The 23,595-nt window shown below is 46.6% G+C and overlaps 1 protein-coding gene across 5 annotated transcripts in view; it reads right to left on the bottom strand.

Annotated features, from left to right (window-relative positions):
* The window catches only part of ADCY6 (adenylate cyclase 6), a 48,276-nt gene that overhangs the window by 3,458 nt on the left and 21,223 nt on the right, over positions 1–23,595 (bottom strand). For all 5 annotated transcript variants that reach the window (XM_081900703.1, XM_081900706.1, XM_081900705.1 and 2 more), the window contains 12 exons: positions 14,398–14,423; positions 14,038–14,185; positions 13,802–13,899; positions 11,503–11,590; positions 10,594–10,710; positions 9,891–10,052; positions 9,121–9,296; positions 7,582–7,617; positions 5,649–5,778; positions 4,185–4,448; positions 2,164–2,368; positions 1,897–2,021 (listed from right to left, as the gene is read on the bottom strand). In XM_081900703.1, coding sequence (XP_081756829.1) covers positions 1,897–2,021; positions 2,164–2,368; positions 4,185–4,448; positions 5,649–5,778; positions 7,582–7,617; positions 9,121–9,296; positions 9,891–10,052; positions 10,594–10,710; positions 11,503–11,590; positions 13,802–13,899; positions 14,038–14,185; positions 14,398–14,423 — 1,575 coding nt within the window. The remainder of the gene's footprint in view (positions 1–1,896; positions 2,022–2,163; positions 2,369–4,184; positions 4,449–5,648; positions 5,779–7,581; positions 7,618–9,120; positions 9,297–9,890; positions 10,053–10,593; positions 10,711–11,502; positions 11,591–13,801; positions 13,900–14,037; positions 14,186–14,397; positions 14,424–23,595) is intronic.

Below are 23,595 nucleotides of genomic sequence, written 5' to 3'. Positions count from 1 at the left end.
GGAGTATCTCAGGTTGGGCTAATAAGTCATGTAGGGTTGCCATACATCAAGAATTCCCTGGACATTGCTGGGATTCGGCCATCGGAAATGGCCTGAAAAGCTCAACAACTTTTGTGTCCAGATGTTCACTTTTTGAAATATGGCAACCCTAAGTCATGGGATTTGGGCTTTTTTTGAGCATTTGTCTCCATTTCAGTTATTTGGCTTACAAGAGACCTAGTCCCAAAGTATTGAGGTTCAGGGCTTTAGTAGGCTTTCTGTGTCCCCGGGGAAGGACCATAAGAAAGGAAGGTGGCCTTGCTTTTGGTGTAGCCACTAGGTATACAAGCAAGGGCTCTGCCAATTGACAGTAACTCATCCTGTCATCCTGTATTCACCCTTGGTGAATACAACCCCATGAATTCATTATATCAAGATTCTGTGATGGCCATCCACTTGGATGGCTGTAAAAATAGACTAGGTAGCTTCATGGAGGATGGATCTACCCATGACTATTAGTGGCAACAAGCGGAACATCCTGAGGCAATATACACCCAGATGCCACAAGGGGGTGCTGCTGCTTTTAGGTGCTGCACATGGAATCTCTGGAAGCGTCTCATAGACCATGCTGCAAACAGGATGCTGGCCTAGGTGGGACTTTTGGCTTGGTCTGGCAAAGGAGTTCTTACTCTCATATAGCAACCAGAACTATTCAGAAGTGGTCAGCAGAGGGAGCCTTACTGACACAATGCTCCCGTAATATTATTTAATAGAAATGTGGATATCCCGCCCCTCCCACTCCCATGGTCTCTGAGGCAGCTCACAACAAGTCTGAAATGCTCCTCTTCTCACTGAAGTCTCCTCTGGACAGGATTTCCAGCTCTCCCCACCAGCCCCAATAGTGCCTCCCCCCCAACCCAACCCCCATTTGCCAGGAAAAACTGGCAGCAAGTAACAATTTCAAAGCGGTTGGTGGAAAGCTTTTCCTCCACCAGAAATGACTCCCAACAACTGGCAAAAAAATAAAAATGGTGATGGTTGCACAGGAATGAGTCAGCAACAATCCTCACTCCGATCCAGGTGTTCCAGCTGCTGGGTCTTAAAAATATCCCATCATCTCCTCATGGGCTGTGTCACAGCTGCCCCCACCTTGGGAAAATGCTAGCTATAAACAGCAGGGCTGCCATGCCTGATGGAAATGAACTCATTTTTTCCCCCTTAAATTGCTACCCAGAAATTTAGCAGCTGTTCAAAGTGCTGGCACTGTGTTCTTAAGGTTCAAATGACCCCAGGAGCAGGATAGATGGGTTTGCCTCCTTCTAAACATTTGTCCCTTATCCTTAAGGAGAATCTTCAAGATGGTCCTAGTTAGGGTGTCCTTACATTTGAAGCTCAGCAGGAGGCTATCAGATCAGGTGGGAACTCTTTCTTAACGAAGGCTTGTTTGGACACTACTCCCTTCCAACTTTTAACAAACCAACCCCAAAACAGCATCTCTTTTTAGTAGGGCTTTTAGATGCAGAAACGATGGGTGCTAGTGTGGAGTGAATCTTGCTGTTCAATGTTGCTGCTTGTTTTGTAAGGTTTGCTGTTTTGTTGATTTTTAACTGTTTTAACTTTGCATGGGATATATACTTTTTTTGTTAGAACTCCTGTGACTAAGCCACTCGGCATAGATTATATTATTACAGACCTATTGAACCACTCCTAAGGAAGTAGACTTCCAAGGTTAAATCCTGGCAACCATGAGGCCTGTGATGGGGGTCTTGTTCTTCGCATGAGAGTGTAAGTCAGGTAGACCCCCTGGCGGGGTCCCTGGCTGAAGGCAAGTGTACCAGGCTGCACCCTTGACCTCTGCATGGGCCTGCCAGCAACCTTAACCACAGTCAAAACAGGTCACGCCATCGCCACTCTCACCTGAATACGGTCAGGGACACCAGTGCTGTCCATACGGCTAGAGACATTCACCGTGTTGCCCCAAATGTCATACTGTGGCTTTCGGGCGCCAATCACCCCAGCCACTACTGGCCCAATATTTAACCCTGTGGAAGAAATGGGAAGGGAAGAAGGGATGCAAAAAAGGAAAATCAGTCAAAACAGAGCAGCCAAGCCACTTGCCTTAAGGACACCCAATCTCTCCCCCCAGTGTGGAACACCCGCCCACCCTTCCCAGGCTCCACTGACCAATTTTCATTTGGAAGTTATTGAATGAGTGTTCGTTGATATATTTCATCTGTTCCATGAGCCGCATCGCATAGTCTGCCAGCGCTGTAATATGGGAGCGCCCCTCGCGGTCATACGTGCTGTCATTCAGCCCTGAAGCCGCCATGTAGGTACTGCCAATCGTCTTTATCTTCTCCAGCTGCCTGAATGGCTCATCACTGATAATCTACAGAAAGAAGCAATGGAAGGTAATTTCTACGAATGCTGAGAGAGTCTCCTTTCATCAAAATTGCACATCTGTTTTAAAACACATGCAGCTCCCAAGTTAAAACAGTTCAGCGCATCATCAGAGAGTTACAACCACTCCTAGGCAACAACAGTTCTCTTTCCCAAGCTCTGGGAGGAAGACTTTTCATTGCCTACAGACAGCCATCCAATCTTAAATAACTCCTCACCCACAATAATACAGCAAGCATATTTAACATGGACACTGGTACCAGAGCCTGCAATAAACCCAGATGCCAACTTTGCTGCCACATACACCCAGACAACACCATCACTGGACCTAACAACATCAAACATACCATCTCAGGACTATTTAATTGCTCATCTTCTAACATTGTGTATGCTATCAAATGCCAACAGTGCCCTTTAGCTCTCTATATTGGACAAACAGGCCAAACCGTACGCCAAATGGACATAAATCTTGACACCAGGAATCACAAGACAGAGAAACCAGTAGGAGAACACTTCAATCTCCCAGGACATTCTGTACAAGATCTCAAAGTAACTGTCATATTACAAAAGAATTTCAGAAATAGACTGGAAAGAGAAGTTGCTGAATTACAACTTATTACCAAACTTAAAACCATGGAGAGACCTGGTCTGAATAGAGACATTGGATTCTTATCTCATTATACATGATGTAGCTATTTTTAGCCATCTCACCCCTCGCTTTTTCCTGTAAGACCAATTGCAGTTGTTAACAGTTGTCAACAGGTTTACCACACCTATCAGCCAATCACCCATTCCCACCACCCTTCTGAGTAAAACCCCTCCCCACCCTCTCACTGTATATAAAGGTCTGGTGACTTCTCTTTCAGTGTCACAGCTGTCAACGTTTCCCTTTTTTTAAGGGAAATTCCCTTATTCCGAATAGGATTCCTCGCAAGAAAAGGGAAAAGTTGACAGCTATGTTCAGTATATCTGAAGAAGTGTGCATGCACATGAAAGCTCATACCAAGAACAAACTTAGTTGGTCTCTAAGGTGTTACTGGACAATTTTTTATTTTTTAAAATATATTTCTACTGTTTTAAAACCTTCCACGGCCACTGCCGCACTTCTCCCGAGCGGCAGAGATTTTGCCTTGGTTCTCAAAAGTCTCTCCTATTTCTGCTCTGTAAAAGAGAGCCAGTGTGGTGTAGTGGTTAAGAGTGATAGACTCGTAATCTGGTGAACCAGGTTCGCTTCCCTGCTCCTCCACATGCAGCTGCTGGGTGACCTTGGGCCAGTCACACTTCTCTGAAGTCTCTCATCCCCACTCACCTCACAGAGTGTTTGTTGTGGGGGAGGAAGGGAAAGGAGAATGTTAGCCGCTTTGAGACTCCTTCGGGTAGTGATAAAGCAGGATATCAAATCCAAACTCTTCTTCTTCTACTCGTGCAAATGCCCAGCACTAGGTGAGAGCCGTCCTCAGAAGAATGCCATGCAGAGAGCACCAACCTCACCCTGGCACAGGGCCCCCTAGTGGGCACAGAGCCAGATCCCTAGAGGCCCTATGCAGCACAGAAAAGACTATGGTGACGCCTCCTGTGTAATTCACAATACAAACAATACTAAACCACAAAACAGTAAGGAAGACTAACAAATATCAAATATTCATCCACGTGGCACTTTCAAAACTGAAGTCAAAACAATAAACATGTCCTCCTCCAGCATCTTTGTTTTGGGGAGGAGGGGGAACATACTCATCTTTCAACCTCTGCCAGTCTTTGGTACCTCCCATTTTCCAACCCAATGCAGGCAAAAGACATGCGGTTACCTCATCGAAGTCAGCAATTATCTCATTGAGTAGCCGCAGACATTCAACGCCTTCATTGTTGGCTTCCAGCTCCACGTAGAACTCTGAGAAGTTACTGATCGAGGCAAACATGACGGCGACACATTCACACGACTGGTGGTACAACTCGTCGTTGAGGCGCTCGCGGGCCAGGAAGTGAGCGGCCACATCTTTGGGCAAGATGTTGTGCAACAGCCGACGGTTGTAGGCCTGAAGCTCCTCCATCTCCTCTTTCTCACCTGTAGCCTGGGAGAGCCACACAGGAACGAAATGAGGAGGGTACCAGTTATCCAAGACGTGCGATTTCATTAAGCCTTTTGAACTTCCGCTGTTGAAGGTACTGGCCCTCCAGATGTTCTTGGGATTCCAACTCCCAGAAGCCTTAGCAAACAAGGCTGGTGGTCAGGGATGACAGGAGTTGGGAGTCCCAACATCTGGAGGGTCACAGTTTTGCCCAGCCTGCACCACACACACCAGACACAAATTCTGCAGCCTGTAGAAGTTCTGTACATCCAGCAGGACTGCACATATCTGCATAATTTATTCTTTCCTGCTAGTCACAGAGAGGGGGAAAGAGCAATGTTTGGGACTAAAACTCACCACTACTAACAAAAGATCTTGCTCAATCCACTCTTCAGTTTCAGGTTTCATCACTTGTTGCCCTGTCAGTAGCCATAATCTTAAACCACAGAAGCTTACACCCCTAGTCAAGAGACGCCGTACCAATCACTCTCCTTCCTACCATTTATTTATTTAACTTGTATATGCTTTATTTTTAGATGAATCTCAGAGACATTTACATCATCATTCAACACAAAATTGCAACAAAATACACAACAAAATGCAGCATTGTGTTTGTGTGCGCGCACGTGCATTTTTATATAATCACATTAATATTACATAAAAGGATCCTCACACGAAATAATACAATTCAGGAATTCAAGAACCATGCTGTCATTACACTCTCCTTGCACCCATCACATCACACCATCCTCTCAATTCTCACTCCAGTGAAACCTTCAACAACCCATAATTACGTATGAATCCAACAGGTGAAAGCCAACCCTCCCCCAATCATTTCATCTCCATCTCTCACCTTTGGGGCTATACAAACACCTTCTCCCTCTATCTCCCCTGGGGAGATCAAGTTCTTCCTCTCACTCTGGGGTAGAAGGGTCTCTGGACACAGCCCCCCATAGGCTTGACTCTCACACCCTCAGAGGGAGCATCCCAGTCAATCAAACAAAAATAAAGCAAATGTCCCTTAAAATAACTTTGAATTTATAAAAGCACCAAACTAAGTCCTTTAGTTCAGAGCCAATTAAAGAAGGCATGCCAAAGAGCTGAGTAAACAGCAAGAATTAACAGCATCCTTTGGAATTCACTGGCACCAGGAGATCTCCAGAGTCATCCCAGCCTTGGCAGAAACCTCACACTCTCCACTACCTGTTGTTTCCAGAGAAAGTCCAGCCGGGCCGTAGACTCCACCTGCTGGGCATGCAGGTAGAGTGCCAAAGCAAAGAGCAGCAGGATGACAGGTGTCATGTACTGTAGGGCCACTTTCCCCTCGGCAGAACTAGGAGAAAAGAGAGTAAAGGCAAGCTGTTATCTTTCTGCGCTCCTGTGCCCAATACAGCCCTGACACAACCCCTTTGCTCTGCTTCCTCCCCCAGCCTAGGGAAGCCCCCTGCTCTTTAAAAACCAAACTCAGCCCATTCTCCCTCTCTGTCCCTTATGCTTGGAGTATCTTGCTGCCATGACACCAAGGGGACAACCCAAATGCACTGTCATTACATGGTTGTTATCTGGCTTGGGTACTACATGCAGAAGGTGGAATATAAATCAAAAAGGGGAAAAATTAAACCACCGTTGTTACTCTATAAAGTCCATTGCTTCCACAAAGCATTTGACATTTCCCTTTAGCTGCCATCCCAAGCTGAAATAAAAGCTGTTATTTGTGACTCCAGTTATTAATTTTTTTTATTTGTGGTACACAGTTACGTCTTGTTTTTATTTAGCTTTCCTTAGGAAGCTTTGGGTTGTAGCCAAGTTATTCCTACTCAGAGCAGACTTGACTACCTTGGGTCCATTAATTTCAACAGGGCTACTCCAAGTATAAGTTGGATAAAAACTTTCATTGAATAATGCATTTTCATTCAAATCACTCAGAGATTGTTATATTAAGTGGTACACAAATTCCATATATAATTTGCTTAAATTTAATTTCATCTCAATGATTTATGTATATATACCACTTAAGCCTAACTACATATACAGTGGTACCTCAGGTTACATACACTTCAGGTTACAGACTCTGTTAACCCAGAAATAGTACCTCAGGTTAAGAACTTTGCTTCAGGATGAGAACAGAAATCACATGGCAGCAGCTCAGTGGCAGCGGGAGGCCCCATTAGCTAAAGTGGTGCTTCAGGTTAAGAACAGTTTCAGGTTAAGAACGAACCTCTGGAACGAATTAAGTACATAACCAGAGGTACCACTGTAACTGCATTTGCTTACCGGTATATTTGTCCCTTGCTATCATTGCTTAACCATTGCTAGGTTCTCTCCCCTCCCCTCTAAACCTGGACAGTAAGCTCCTCAGGGCAGGTACCTATATAGTGCTTCTGTCACATTGTTACTGATATAGCATCACAATATATAAACAAAACAGCACAATCCGATGCTTCCAAATCCAAAAGACTTCTAAAAAACAGAATCTACCACTCTCCCAAACCCTAAAAACAGCCTTGGGACAGTTTCCCCCAAACTAGTATCCTCCAGATATTGTTGGACTGCAACTCCCATCAGTATGGCTTATTGTCAGGAAAGGTGGGAGTTGTAGTCCAACAACATCTGGAGATGTCACCTGTACCCCCTTGCTGTACACTTAATTTTTCCAAAGCTTTGGTAACACATTCACCAAACCTCTAAGGTAAAGGTAAAGGGACCCCTGACCATTAGGTCCAGTCGTGACCGACTCTGGGGTTGCGGCACTCATATTGCTTTATTGGCCAAGGGAGCAGGCGTACAGCTTCTGGGTCATGTGGCCAGCATGACTAAGCCGCTTCTGGCAAACCAGAGCAGGGCACGGAAACGCCGTTTACCTTCCCGCTGGAGCAGTACCTATTTATCTACTTATATCTATTTATCTACTTGCATTTTGACGTGCTTTCAAAGTGCTAAGTTGGCAGGAGCTGGGACCCAGTAACAGGAGCTCACCCCGTCACGGGGATTTGAACCGCTGACCTTCTGATCGGCAAGTCCTAGGCTCTGTGGTTTAACCCACAGCGCCACCAAACCTCTAGGTAGCCTTTATAACCACGATCTTCCATTCCCCACAACCACAGCAAATTTGGCTCCCTTTCTGGTTCCAACTCACCAATCTTGACTACTGTTGGTCTCATTGAAGGCTGGCCTGTTGTGAGAAGGGGGAGAGAAGAATTTTTATAGCAAGAGGCCCAAGTCACCCAATACCAACACCCCAAGCCACCTCCCACAATGCAAGGCAAATGAGATTGAGGGCGAGTTAGAAGTGGGGAAATGGGCTGGGAGACAATGAAGATTCTGGTAGTAGATGATGCACCTGAATTCTGCCCCAAGTATCTTGCAATGGGAAGAGATTGAGTCACTTCCTCTTTAGTTTAACACCCATGTACACCCATGTCCAGATAGAATGGATCACAATTAGAGGTTTCTGCAGCTTTATAGAACACCGCAGGCTCAGCGCGGTTTCCTTTTTCTCTGCTCCCCAAATTTAGCTGTTTACAAATCATGTTTGCCTATGCCTGGTTTATTTTTTGTAAACCACTTCCAAGTTTTATTACCATCCAGAGGTATATAAATTTTGCTTAATAAAAATATGCAACATTAAGTTACAGTTGTTCCCTTTCTTTCACTTCTTAGCTAACGGAGCTGCTTCCGTATATAATTTGAAGCAAATTATTTTCTCAGAGGAAGGGATGTTCTTACTCCTTTCACCCAGAAATAGATTTTTCTGCTTTAAAACTCCCTCCTTCTGAGGAAGCTGCTCTCTCCTCTCCCTGGGTGGGGAAAAAGATGTGGGCACCCAAGGTGGGGGGAGGTGGGCACAGAAAATACAGAAGCAGTTTGCTCAGTGATGGCTTGCTGGCTTATTTTTCCACACACGGTAGAAATATGAACAAGTCAAGAAATATTCAGGAAGAATGGGTTCAAGTTCATTCCGAAAGAATTTTTGGATACAAAGTCCCACTGCATCTGGTCATATTCCTGCTGGATTATTCGGAAGGGTCAGTGAAGGAAGAACATAAGGATATGATTTATTACTTGCTAGCAGCTGCTACGATCTTACATGCAGCTAAAAGGAGAATGGTTACAGCTCCTGACGATTAAAGAACAGCATAATAAGATACGGGATTATGCAGTAGCGGCAAAATGAACATATTATATAATATTGTAATTGTGAATGACGTATGTTAAAATGGAATAAGTCTGTCAATTATTGTAGAGCATATTGTTTTATCTCCCAGCGCCAATTATGGATTTTCTATGTTGTGAGCTGGCTGGGTTTTTGTTTTTAAGTGGGAAAAGTGCCAAAGGAATAAGAAGCCCCTCTCATGAGATTATGCATGAATGAGAACCTTTGGGAATCCACAATTCAGCTGATATCTGAAAGGCCACAAAACCACCACCTCTGGTGTAAAGTGACGGTGCTATATCATCTTTGTTTCTGATGTTATTTGCTATTGTGGTGGTTTGTAGCTGGGCCCAGTTACTTGTGGCTGTTTGGAAAAGTTATATTTGAGGGCAACATGGAAGAAAACAAGCGCAGGGTGAAAGCTGGAAGACCCTCCCCACTTTAAATCACCCAGACAACTTCAGGGCCCAGGGCTGAAGGTTTGAGATTGTTCCAGTCCCAGAGGGGAGGGGGGATTCTTACAAGGCATTAGCAGCCACCAGCAGGTCGTAGTTGTTGAACAACACCCCCTGGGGGCCCTCGGCCACAGCCAGGTACACCACCTCCATCCCTATCAGCAACGCCAGCTTCCCAAGGCTATTGATGTGCAGGAAAACAGAGGAAGCCAGTAGACTCAGCAACACCGAGTAAGTGAAGTACTGCAGGGAGGAAAGGATAGAGATGTCAGAATGCCCCTTAGAACAACTAAAAGTGCTCCCCAAAGCCCACACTCATTCCCTTGAGACAAGCGTGACCTCTCCTTCTCCCCCCTCTTAATTTGGATAGTGTTTGCGGCCACAAGATATTTTTAAAGGAGAGGTTGGATAAGTTCACAGAGGATGGTTCTACCAACAGCCACTATCCACAGACAAGCAACCGGGGTAGATCGTCGCCTCGTGCCTTGCTTGTGGAGTTCCCACAGGCACCTGGGTTGTGTGAAACAGGATAGTCAATTGACCTTTGGTCTGATCCAGCAGGATCCTTTTGTGTTACATTCTCCTCCTCTCTTCACAGATATGCCACCCGCCTCAGATTTTGCACCTGAGCAACCTTCAAGGCCCAGTCAGAGCCACAAACCCACAAGATATCAAGGCACTCTGTGGGAGCAAGGATGTAAACAAAGGGAGGAGGGACCATTCTTGGACTTAGAGGTAAATGCTTACCCCAGGCCCAGTGACTGAACCCCCAGGTCCCACCCACAAGTCTTTACACCTCATGCAACCCTCCCCCCAATCTTTCTGAAATACACATACCTCAGGGAAGCTGCAGCTAGAAGCACCATTCCCCTGGCAGGGCAGAGTGTCTGATGCCAACGAGTAGTTGAGGGCATGTAGGTGGCAGGGCCCCACGGCGGCTGGTGTAATGTTGAGAAACCCGGCAGCGCAGTCTTGGAGGCGGAGCCGGCTGCAAGCAAACTGGGTTGAGGGGGGAAAAATGGCCGACTATGTAGGGCTGACAGGGAACTCAATGCTGCTCTTGTTTGCTCTGGGCTTGCCCGATCCCACCCAATGCCAGAGACTTAGGGCAACCAGGATAATGGAGAGCCAATGCCTGGGCTCTGGGGCCGGAGACAGACAAAGGGTTCTTCGGAGAGTTGAAGGTTCGGAGAGGGTTGGAAGTGGGACTGCTGCTCATAATGTATACTTTCTTCCCACTTTTGCCCACTGGTAAATACAATTTTGTACTGTTCCAAACACCTGCTTGATCCGGGGAAACAGCAGGACATGAGAAGTGTGTGCATAGCTCCCTCAAACCACTTTAGTCTCGCTCTCTCTTTCTCTCTCTCTCTCTCTCTCTCTCTCTCTCTCTCTCTCTCTCTCTCTCTCTCGTGTGTATCTCCAGCCTAGAGCAACCTCTGTGCTCTTTCCTGACTCCCATATCGCCTTGGTTCTCAACTGTCCCCCCACCTGTCAAGGCCTCACTGCAAGACCTGCCCACCACTCCCAACCGTCATACCATGTTGATAAAAGCAGAGATGAAGACCAGCAGGATGGCAGCAACACCAGTAATCGTGCTGTTCATTCGGGACTGGATAATCTTGCGGGAGACACGCTGCAAGGCCGCTGGAAAAGGCTGTAGGGAGTCACGAGAGGTTGTATTAGATGGGGGGGGGGCACCACCACACACCCCGTTATGCCCAAGAGGCTAGAACAAAGGACGGCTCCAGGAAAGTCGAAGCCTTGACTGCCCCCTCACCCGCACCAGCCTGGTTACACCAGAATCAGAACCCAGGCGAAAACAGGTGGGGATTTAGTTTGCGCACTCAGGGGCAGAGCTCCTGCTTGGTATGTAGAAGGTCCCAGGCCCACTCCCTGGCATGACCAGTTGAACAGACCAGGTTTGAGAGACCTTAGAGAGCAGTTGCCAGCCAGAGCAGCACCGGGAGAACAAAGCTTGGTATAGAAGTTAGCTTCCTGTGTTCTGACTGGTCTGAGGAGGAAACTGCAGGGAGATTAGCCAGAAAGCCTCTTAGCTACAGTAGGCCAGAGGTGGTCAGAAGATACTCTCAGATCCATGTAAAACCTTCCAGACCCAACTTGTTCATTGGCCTGAGCAACTAAGGGACCCTCCTCCTCCTGGCTGCTGACTTGCTTTGCCTTTCCTCACCCTTAAATGGACAGGAGCCTGACACCAGGGCAGCAGGCCCATCTGCTCAGCCCAGCACATCAAGGGCTCAAGGGGCAGGGGGGTCACACTGTGGCAAAAACCCAGGAGGTGCACATGGAACCAAACTGAACCCACACACTGCACCCTCAAAAGGCATAAGGGGTGTTCCCAGGTGGGGTCCAAGGACTGGCAGAGGGAAGGTCAGGGAGTCCTTGGGATAGTCATGAATCACAAAGACATGAAGAAAAAATCACTTACGCCAAGGCAGGAGTAGATGGCACAGACGAAAAGGATGGTGGCCAGGATGACAAAGATGCTGATGTAGGCGCCAAGCATCAGAGGGGAGCTGCGGGGAGACAAGGCAGAATCAGCCCCACCAGTCAGGAGAATACCGTAACGCATGTGGCTTTCCACCACTCATCAAATGCTTGTGGACTCCAACTCCCACCAGTCCCTGTCAGTGTGGCCAATGGTCAGGGATGACAGAATTGTGGTCCCAACAAGATCCATGCCCTAGGTGCGGGGAAGGCAGAAGTACTGCGTAAGTTAACAATATTGTGCATATTGTTGGAAGACAGAATGTTAAATTTAAAAAAAATTAAAATAGTGTATTGTGTGGGTTTTCCACTTGTGGTGACCCCTGACTCCCAAGACCAGTTGGGCTGTGTTGGTAAGTCACTTCTCCTCCTCTTTTTGCTTAAGAATCAGCCTCAAAGCAAAAACCTCCACAACCACAGACTGTGCTCTCCCCACTTCCCCATTTACCCCTCCTTCGCTCAGTGATATCCCCAAATTAGCCATTTAATCAGTCTAGCATATCGCCTTTTCTCACAATGTTGTCACGTGGCATCTGCCGACCCCTTCTGCATCAGGTGTGTAACACAGGTGAGAGGGGGAACTTGGGTGTCGTGGTTCAAAGTGTAAATATACTCACAGATAGACAGCACATCTATGCTCCCTAATAACTGCAACTGAAATTCTTCCCTCCTCTTCCCCTAAAACATTTGTGGCAGCAAATAATTTTACTGACTGGAATCCAGGCAGAGTTGGCTAAATATATGAGGGATATCCTGGGTTATCCAAATGGAAATTGAAACCCATTGGCTCAAGCAGCGTTCCTCCACACTTGTGGACAAGGAGATGGAGTTGAGAGAAGGATTGTGGTTTAGTGGTATGACACCTGCTTTGCATGCAGGATGAATCATAGAATCATAGAGTTGGAAAAGACCACAAGGGCCATCGAGTCCAACCCCCTGCCAAGCAGGAAACACCATCAGAGCACTCCTGACATATGGTTGTCAAGCCTCTGCTTAAAGACCTCCAAAGAAGGAGACTCCACCACACTCCTTGGCAGCAAATTCCACTGTCGAACAGCTCTTACTGTCAGGAAGTTCTTCCTAATGTTTAGGTGGAATCTTCTTTCTTGTAGTTCGGATCCATTGCTCCGTGTCCGCTTCTCTGGAGCAGCAGAAAACAACCTTTCTCCCTCCTCTATGTGACATCCTTTTATATATTTGAACATGGCTATCATATCACCCCTTAACCTCCTCTTCTCCAGGCTAAACATGCCCAGCTCCCTTAGCCGTTCCTCATAAGGCATCATTTTCAGGCCTTTGACCATTTTGGTTGCCCTCCTCTGGACACGTTCCAGTTTGTCAGGATGTCCCGGACTCAATCCCTGGTGTCTCCAGGCAGGGATCAGAAAGACTCCTGTCTGAAATCTCGAAGAGCTTCCACCAGCTGGTGCTGACAATAATGAGCAAGAAGGGGGCAATAGCTGGAATTGGTAGAAAGCAGCTGACTTTGAGATTCCCCCGGCCCAATTTCTTCCACAGTGTCAGGGTGTGCCTTATTGGGAATCAGCGGCTTGAGGGTCCTGTGCATCTGCTGGTGGCACATGATGGCAAGTAGTGCATAATAAGCCTTTATGAGAGCTAGGTGTGCTTAGGACCAGAACGTTTCCGAGCACAATTCAAAGTGTTGGTGTTGACCTTTAAAGCCCTAAACGGCCTCGGCCCAGTATACCTGAAGGAGCATCTCCACCCCCATCATTCTGCCCAGACACTGAGGTCCAGCACCGAGGGCCTTCTGGCGGTTCCCTCATTGCGAGAAGCAAAGCTACAGGGAACCAGGCAGAGGGCCTTCTTGGTAGTGGCACCCGCCCTGTGGAACGCCCTCCCACCAGATGTCAAAGAGACAAACAACTACCTGACATTCAGAAGACATCTTAAGGCAGCCTTGCTCAGGGAAGTTTTTAATGTGTGACATCTTAGTGTATTTTTGGTCTTTGTGGAAGCCGCCCAGAGTGGCTGGGGTACAAATAATAAATTATTATTATTATTATGAATCTGTACATGCCACCTTACCTCGCCTATGGCTACCATATGCAGCAATGGAGAAGTGTAGGATGCAGACCCACTGCACATACTGGGATCCTGTGAAGTGTGTGCCTTCACTGCGTGTGCACATGAAGGCACACACATGGGCATGAATGCATATGTACCACGTTTGCAGAAAGAGTACATGACGAACGTACTCTTGCATATGTGTCACTCACTGCGGGAAGATGACAATCTGGATGCAGCAAATGAAGCAGAAGACCAGCACGGTGCAAGCCACGTAGCCGCCAAAGCGGGTGTCCACCTTTTTGGAATACTGCAGAGTAGAAAGACAAGAGAAAGGGAAGTTACCAGCGGGGAGTGGGGGTGGTTCTGCCTGAACTGGAACAAAGAGGTGTGGGATTTCCATGCCCAGATTGAAAGCTGAAGACTCCAGAAGCAAATGGGAAGGTACCTTCTTCTCCAACTCTGGCTTCTGGAAAGTGAGCAGGAAGCGTTTGACATGGTCCTTGCGCAGCTGGTCAATGCTTCGAGCATCAATGGCTCTGCCCAGAAACTCATCAACTTCATCTTCAGGGTTCAGGGCCTCCTGCGTGCTTCGGCTGCAAGAGGCAGATGTCTCAGTTTTATGACTAGTTGTGGGGGCATCAAGTGGCAGTAAAGCAAGCCTTGCCGGTGAAGTCCCTCCCCCATATTCATCTCGCCACTCGTTGCAGAATCAGCTCCCAGACTGTCACAACACAGGCAAGGGGCTCTAACTGGCACAGCCTCCCTACCCGCTGCTAGGGTCCCAAGAACAAGGCAAGATACTCACTTGTCTTTGCTGGAATCATCAATACCCTGAGAAAGGAGAGGGAGACACAGAGAGGAAACAGATATTTATATTTATTCATAAAAGTATTTTAGTACCACCTTATCTTAAAATACCAGGGTGGTTTGCAGCAACAAAATATTAAGAGCCATTAAAAACAATTCAAAAAATCATCCAAGTGACTGGCTAATTAAACAGCTGCAAAAGCCTGTTGGCCTAAAAACAGTATTCAAGAGACACCAGAAAGTCAAAAGCATGGATGCCCATCAGATCTTTGCTAGAAGACTTCTCCACAGTGTGGATATCATTCAAGTGTTCAAGTGTTCACAGCAGATTTTAAGAAAATTGTATACACATGCACAAAAAATGTAGAACTTGTGATATTTTTAGAATATTAATATATAATCATGAAATCTTTACTGTGAATGTCTAAAGTGCAGAAATGGCTAACAACTGTGAGGGAATGCTATTAGTCTTAAAATACAGTGGTACCTCGGGTTAAGTACTTAATTCGTTCCGGAGGTCCGTTCTTAAGCTGAAACTGTTCTTAACCTGAAGCACCACTTTAGCTAATGGAGCCTCCTGCTGCCACCGCGCCGCCGGAGCACAATTTCTGTTCTCATCCTGAAGCAAAGTTCTTAACCCGAGGTACTATTTCTGGGTTAACGGAGTCTGTAACCTGAAGGGTATGTAACCTGAGGTACCACTGTACCTGCAATATTTATTTATTTATTTAAGAGAGCGGTGGGGAATCTCCAGTGCATTGGTCCATTAGTAAAGGTAAAGGTACCCCTGCCCATACGGGCCAGTCTTGACAGACTCTGGGGTTGTGCGCCCATCTCACTTAAGAGGCCAGGGGCCAGCACTGTCCGGAGACACTTCCGGGTCACATGGCCAGCGTGACATTGCTGCTCTGGCGAGCCAGAGCTGCACACGGAAACGCCGTTTACCTTCCCGCTGGTAAGCGGTCCCTATTTATCTACTTGCACCCGGAGGTGCTTTCGAACTGCTAGGTTGGCAGGCGCTGGGACCGAGCAGCGGGAGCGCACCCCGCCGCAGGGATTCGAACTGCCGACCTTTCGATCGGCAAGTCCTAGGCGCTGAGGCTTTAACCCACAGCGCCACCTGTGACCCGCATTGGTCCATTAGGGGGTCCAATTAGGGCTCTGTTGTCATATCCCCCAAACCACACACACACACACCTGTCAATCAGCTGGTGGGTTGGGAGGAGAGTTGTTTAAAATCCTGCTAAGTATTGCTTCACCAAAATACTGCTAATGTGGTATAGTGGTTAGAGTGCCTGGGAGACCAAATCCCCACTCAGCCATGAAACCCACTGGCGGACCTTGGGCTAGTCACCACCTCTCAGCCTAAACTGGGATAAAATGGGGAGGGGGAGAACCATCGATACCAACTTGAGTTCCTTGGAGAAAAGGTGGATAAAAATAAAATAATAATAATAATAATAATAATAATAATAATAATAATAATAATAATAATAGAGAAATATCTACGTAAAATATTAAAACAGCAGAGCATAACATACAGTTATTAAAACCACATAAGATCAGGACACAGCAGTAGCAAAAAGACCTGGGGGGAGGGAATGGTATTCACCTGGTGCTGAGACGATAAACCAAGTCAGTGCAAGGCAAATCTCTCTTGGGGAACACATTTCAAAGGCAGGGTGCAAACAGAGAGAAAGTTCCATCTTGGCTCGCCTCCCACCTCTCCTTAGATGGAGGGAGCACTTGAAAATGGGCTTCCAAAGTCACCCAAGTCATTTAGAGACCTGAAGGTCAAAACCAGAACTTTGAATCGTGCCTAGAAGCAGACAGGAAGCCAGCACAGTTGTTTTCAAAACTGGTGAGAGACAATCAAAGCCCCAAATCCCCAGCCGCAATCTTCAGTTTTTTAAACCACCTGAAGCTTCTAAGGGGGCTCCTCATATAGCACACTAAATACAATAATCAAAATGGGATGTTATCAGTGCATACTAAACTGCAGCTTGGAATCTCGGCCAAGGAGAAATCACATCTGGTGTACCACCCAAGGTGGCAAAAGGGATCCAGAAGCTGAGAAAGCCACTGGATTCTCCACCAAAAGATAACGTCAGTCCGAATAACATACCAAGACTACAGATCTAATCCTTAACCGCAGCCAGAACAGGCTGAACCACACTTCTTTCTTGGTCAGATAAGCCATGCATAGTAGCTCCATCCTGTCTGGATTGAGTTTCAGTTCAAGAACCTTGCCCCAAAATGGAATGTTTGTAATGTTGGGGGGCGGAGGAGGGAATCCTTGAGTGCCCTTTATCAAGAATGGTCATAGAATTGTAAAGTTGGAAGGAACCCCAGGGGTTATCTAGTCCTCTGCAGTGCAGGAAAATGGTTATACCTTGGTTTTCTTTAAAAGGTAGTCTTATCTCAGAAAGAGACATTTTTAGCCCCTAGACCCAGCAGATGAAACTACCCCAGGCAGATGTAATGAGCCAGGAAGGGCAAGGATTGAGCATCCAGGCAGCAAGCTGCCCCCATCCCTCATATGGCCTCAGGCCTCAGCGACAAAATGTGACTCAGTGGTGTTCTGAACATGATCACAGAGACGGCAGTAAAGGAGGCATTCCACACAGTGGAGATATGAGCAATTCTGCCTTTGAAATTATTAGCAAATAAGTCGCAGCTGGCCTCTGGGGAGTCTTTAACAGCTGGATATGGGCTCAGATGGAAAAGGTCACATACCCTCCAGTGGATGGCATTGTGAGGTTACAACGGTGAGGGGGAAGTGTTGTTCCTTCACTGAATCTACTCTGTGTCAATAATGGCAATCATGAACAGTTACCTGCGTTTGGTTGGATTCGCTACTGCCAACACCATGCTAGCCAGTGCAGCAAACCAAGGAGCAAACGGACTCTTTCTAGCGGGAGTGATTATTTCACCTGTCTGAGTCACCCCCATGTTCCACGGAGCAAAGCATTGACAGAAACACTAGCCCCAAACTGCCCAAGGCCCCTCAGGAATCCAGCAGCCTCTGAAAGCAGGCCATCTTAACAGGTTCCTCTTCAACAGGATAGCCGTAAGTCCTGTTCAGGCACTTGAGTCAAACTCGTAAGGGCCCCGCCTTGTGACATCCCCAACATGCAGAGTTCCTGGTCATCATCCAGCTGAATACACTTTTAATCTCTTTGCAGACCTGAATGTGAGAAGCCTGGGAGCAGATATGTGGGGCATTGGGGGAAAGGGTGTTTGCTGGTGCCCGCAACACAGTTTTTTGCCCTCACACCTTTGGCCAAGTAGAGCTTAAACTGAGCAGGAAGTGATCCAACCATAATTAGAGGAAAAGGTAAGTAACTCAGAAATTCATGTAGGGCTGAAGTGACCCCAAACTGCTTCACTCCTAGGCCCCAAGCACAAGTCAAAGCCTGAGCCCAGAGACTTTCCTGAGGCACCAGAATCACCAACAAACCATTCCACTGTATTGAATTAGCTAAACCACAACAACAGGTGCTGGGAGCAAAGGGCACTGGCAGATCATGCAACAGCCACCAGTATCGTGGCAACCAATCAGCCACTACCAAACCATGTCAGACAATGGGCTGCCACCACTGGCAGAGTAGCTCCTCCTCCCATGCTAATGAAGCTCCTCCTAAGATGCAAAGGATGCCATGGCAACAGATGCCACACCACAAAACCCACTGAGCAACCAGTGCCATAGCAACAACCTGCAATTGAGCAATCAACAAAGTAACAGCAACCCTTCACAGTGAATGACACAAGACCCCGGGTTGTCCCTTAGCAACCAGCAAACTGTGACAATATGATGAAGAAGAGCACATTAAGTGGTAGTGGTGGGTTTTTAAAAACTCTGGAATTATGCAAATTGGCTTAAAATCTAGCTCAATTCACACTTTACACTTTTGAAATCAGGGTAGCAGTTCTGCATAGAAGTTTTCTATTGCCAGAAATTGAGATAGTCTCTATGACCTATCATTTCTTAGACTAAGAAGTCTGGATAGATATTGCATTAATAAACCAACCTCAATGCAGAGCTGACAGTGTTCAAAATCCCTAGACAACCATGTTTTATTTATACAGGGCAAATGGGATTTTTCCAACACAGAAAAAGGAAGGTGCAGTGAAAACAAACAACTGTTGCAATGCATGAAGTCTCACTTAAAAAAACCCAACACTCTTTGGTTTTGAAACCAGGGAAAGGCAGCTTCAGTATCGGGGGATCTGCCATCTATTCTCAAGAAACGTGTCTGTGGGCTGGGAGTATATTTTGTGGCACAATCGGATCCCTTCAGATGTGGTCAGGCTCTGTGATAAAGTTATCAACATCTAACAATAAGGGCCCTCATAGCCGTGGAACAAGTGTGTAGAGGCACAGCCAAGGTCATTCTGCAGAAACTCAGAATTAAAATGTCACACAGTTTGCTTAAGCATTGGTGATCAGCTAAAAGGGTCTTGTGGGCCACACCCTGGCCATGAGAGCCGAAAACTTAGCCATCTGTATTTTCTCATTCACACATGAGCTGTGGGGGCTAAAAACTTGCTTTCGTTTTGTTTAAAATAAAAGCCAAGGCTCTCAGGATTCTGCAGAAGCTGGTAGATTTCATGCTAAAGCCTCACTCAGTTCATAGACTCATAGAACTGTAGAGTTGGAAGGGACAACAAGGGTCATCTAGTCTAACCCCCTGCAAAAACCAGGAATATTTTGCCCAACATGACTTGAACCCACAACCCTGAGATTAAGTCTCTTATGCTCTGCCGACTGAGGTATCCCAGCTACCATATTTTTCGCTCTATAACATGCACCCGACCATAACACGCACGTAGTTTTTAGAGGAGGAAAATCCGTAGGCGTGCCACCTGTAGGCATTCCCTCCATAACACGCACAGACATTTCCCCTTACTTTCTAGGAGGGAAAAAAGTGAGTGTTATGGTGCAAAAAATACGGTATTTAAATAGGTTGTCACCTTGGCTTTTTGTGAGAATCTCACAAAGCAAACAACATGTAGTAACTTATTTTTTTATATACAAAAAAATGCTTCCAAAGTCTTAAAGTTAGCCAGCACATCAAGATAATGGTCATAGCTATGATAGTTTCGAAATCTCCCCCTCCCTGTCACACACAAATTGGGAACAATAGCTGCCCCAATGTGCAACAACTGTTGCTATAACAATGCTCCATGCAATTTATGAAGCAAAATAGGGCTGGGAGGAGGGAGACTTAGAAAAGCAGGGCATTGTGCCGAGGTCACAGGAAGGAAGTAGGAATGACTCAGGGGAAGCAAGATTCCAGTTCTCCTAGAAAGACCAAGGGTGAGGCGTGCTGGCGGGTGGGAAGAAAAGGGTGAGAGAGAGATAGCTGGTGGCTGTGGTGGCTGATAGCAGGAGAAGGAAACTGAGTCCAGAAGGGGACCTTCCTCCAAGACTCTCTTTGAGATGTGATCGACACCTGCAGCAGAACGGAGGCAGTAGAGCAGACCGACTCTAAGCAAGAGGGGAAGAAATGTTTTTGAAAGCTTTTCCATAGAAGAGCACTCCATGCATAGAGAAAGTAGGTGAGGAGCTGGTATTAAAATGGATCTCTTCTCAGCTATGCTTCTTTTATTACATGGGCGGCATACAGAAGTGACCCCACACCTTGCGTAGTCAAAATAGCACCATTCACACATAAACATACAGAAGAACCCCAGAGTTTGCCAGTATAATTTTTTTTTTTAAAAAACCCCCTCAAAACAGCCCAAATATGTTCAGCGGGCAGAGAATGCTGGCCAGTTGAATGTGAAGTGGGAACAGAAGAGGTCAAAAGTGGTTGGGATCCTGAACAGGAACACTCAATCCTACTACAGTGGTACCTCGGGTTACATACACTTCACGTTACAGACTCCGCTAACCCAGAAATAGTGCTTCAGGTTAAGAACTTTGCTTCAGGATGAGAACAGAAATTGTGCTCCAGCGGCACGGCAGCAGCGGGAGGCCCCAGTAGCTAAAGTGGTGCTTCAGGTTAAGAACAGTTTCAGGTTAAGAACGGACCTCCGGAACGAATGAAGTACTTAACCTGAGGTACCTCTGTATATTTTGTTGCAAGCCTCACATGTACCAGCTCTGGAGACCTCATCCTGCTCCATAGGCAGACCCAGCCTAAACTTCATATACTGGGAGGTGGGGCAGTGGGGGGGGGGATGTGGATGATTAACAGGGAGGGGAAGAATTACCTCCTTCCAATGCTAGATCAGTAAATCCTAAACCGTGTGCCATGTAATAAATTCAACAATTTATGTAATTTGAGCCGCACCAAACTTGGCAACAAAGGAAATGCATCCACTGCTACTCTGCACAATTTCACTGGGTGGTATACAATACTTGTCCTACTCAAAGTAGGAGACCCACTGAAGTTAACAGCCATGACTAACAAAGGTTGGTTAATTTCAGTTGGTCTACACCGAGTAGGACCTAGCTGAATAAAACTCATAGACCTTGCCTTGCCCCTTCACAGCAGCCTCTAGTAGGAGCAATTAATTCTGCTATATCACTCCGCTGGGTGCAACTGGAGCATGTAAACACACTCCATGTATAGATAGACATGGCAGAATTCCTCACCCACTAGGAGGGCAACAGTTACATCTCTGCCTGAGTAGCAAAACCAGGTTTGCACACTGGCACCGGGGTCTTGCACAGAAATCTAGGGGGCGACCTCCTTTGAGAAGTAAGAGACCTCCTCTTTTGCACATTTTCTCAAAATAAAATCTGTTCCGGTGAAATGGAGGTGGGAAAAGGTGTGCCCTACTTATCAGAAGATAACTTGGGGAAACACCGGATTAAGGGCAGAAAGGACTCAGCCTTTTGCTGCATGAATGCCCAGAAAACCTTGGGAGGTTCCCCTACCCACCGAATAAGCACACAAGCAACTCTCATTCTTGCCACCCAAGCAAGATAGTCCAGAGTGATTCAGGCACGAAATTCTTCCTAGTTAGCTGCTCACCTCACCTCTCGCTCGGGTGAGTGACTGATTGGAAACAACCTGCACTGAAACTGCCCCAGGCAAAATCCACCAGCTCAGAATGGCTGCTAGCAACACACCCACCCACCCAACAAGCCATAAAAAGAGAATCTAGACAATCTCCCGCTCCCCACAAAAGCCACCAGTTCAAAAACCCTTTACACACAGAATATGGAGAAGAACTATTCTACTTGTTTTCCACATGAAGGAACAAACTCCCCACAACTCTGCTCCTGCCTTCTGTGGTAAAACAATCCAGAGGGCTGTAATAAATGCTCTTTCACATGTGAATGTGTCCCTCAGCCCTAATGCTTCAAAATAATCCTCCTAGTTCCTGAAGCAAGCACCTTCTGTCCTGATAGCTGTTGTATTTCTTAAACAGCCTAAGAAACCCAAATGCTTCAGATTTATTTGGCAAAGCCATGTAGTCCCAACGCCTTCAAATTCCGCATTGTAACTAGACATTTCTTCACCTGAGGCCAGACTTTTAAGAATCCACACTATGCCTCCACCCGTTCAGTTTTCAGATAAAACGGTCAATTGTGATTCTCCAATTGTAGAACGCTGCACTTTTTAGCTCTGCTCCACATCTGGGTCTCCAGACATTTTGGATATCGTCCTGTTTCAGCCAACATGGAGCCAGGGTGGGTGGGTTGGGGTGACATGGGCATGGTACCCAATTCCTGCCTGCTTACACAGTTCATCGGAAGCATGAAAGAGTTTCCTTCCCTCAGCCCCTTGTTGTGCCCCCCCCCCCCCCGAGAGAGCTGGGCCCCAGGTATTCAGGAACCAAGAAAGTCAATTTACTTTCTGGCATTTCTATCCTTCCTATGCTCTGAGGAGTTCTCGGTTGTGAGCACAGTTCTCCCCCTATCCCACTGTATCCTCACAACAACCATGTGAGATAGGTTAGGCTGAGAGAAGGTGACTGAGCCAAGGTCACCCCATGAACTTCCTGGCTGAGTGGGGTTTTGAACCCTGGTCTCTCAGTCCCTAGTCCAACACTCTTAACTGCTACTCCATACTTGCCCTTCAGTCCCTTTATACACCTAGCCTGGCACTATCAACTCTAGTCTCTTTCCAAGGTCTCGGGCAGATAGAAGAAGAAGAAGAAGAAGAAGAAGAAGAAGAAGAAGAAGAACAGGAGGAGTTGGAGTTTGGGTTTGATATCCCGCTTTATCACTACCCTAAGGAGTCTCAAAGCAGCTAACAATCTCCTTTCCCTTCCTCCCCCACGACAAACACTCTGTGAGGTGAGTGAGGCTGAGAGACTTCAGAGAAGTGTGACTGGCCCAAGGTCACCCAGCAGCTGCATGTGGAGGAGCGGGGAATCGAACCCGGTTCACCAGATTACGAGTCCACTGCTCTTAACCACTACACCACACTGGTATAGAGGTTTTTCTACTTGATCTGTTTAACTGGAGACGCCAGGGACTGATGCCAGGAACCATCTGCATGCAGCATATGTGCTCTACCAATGCTGTCCTACTTTAACCCCAATTCCTTCCATAACTTTTTTTTTCCAAAAAAGAAGGCTAAAAGTATTTTTGTTCTCTTGTTTGTTGGATATTTGACACCTCATTTGTCCAATTAGCTTGTCTCTCAGGATGATTATCTCAAGGGGAAATATGATGTGCTGACACAACTCATCAGATCTTCCCTATCTGCATGGTATCAATAGATTTTCTTTTAACATTGGTCAACTAGCCTCCAAAAGGTTGACAGGGTAAATAGCTGGATCTGTGCTGGTGGTGTAGTCTACTTATCTACCCTTCTGCTGACCTCATGGAGGGTGTTCCTAGACAGAAAGACAGCAGGCTTCATTCCACACACATATTCAAAAACACACATGGAGGAGATTCCCTATGCTTCTTCGCATCTGCTGCAACACCCAAGCAGACTCTTGGACATCTGGTGTGCTGACATCTCATTTCAAAAGCCAGTTCCTCTCCAAAATTAAAAAGTGGTGCTACTCAATATCTCCATATGGATCTAGGCTTTTATTTATTAGAAAATTTATATCCTGCCTTTTTGAGCCAAAGCATCTTAGAATCATAGTTGGAAGAGACCACAAGGGCCATCGAGTCCAACCCCCTGCCAAGCAGGAAACACCATCAGAGCCCTCCTGACATATAGTTGTCAAGCCTCTGCTTAAAGACCTCCAAAGAAGGAGACTCCACCACACTCCTTGG

The sequence above is a fragment of the Podarcis melisellensis genome (genome assembly GCF_964234715.1).
Source record: "Podarcis melisellensis genome assembly, chromosome: 2".
Lineage (NCBI taxonomy): Eukaryota > Metazoa > Chordata > Lepidosauria > Squamata > Lacertidae > Podarcis > Podarcis melisellensis.
The sequence above is the reverse complement of the archived record's forward strand: the minus strand, read 5'-3'. Positions and strand labels throughout refer to the sequence as shown.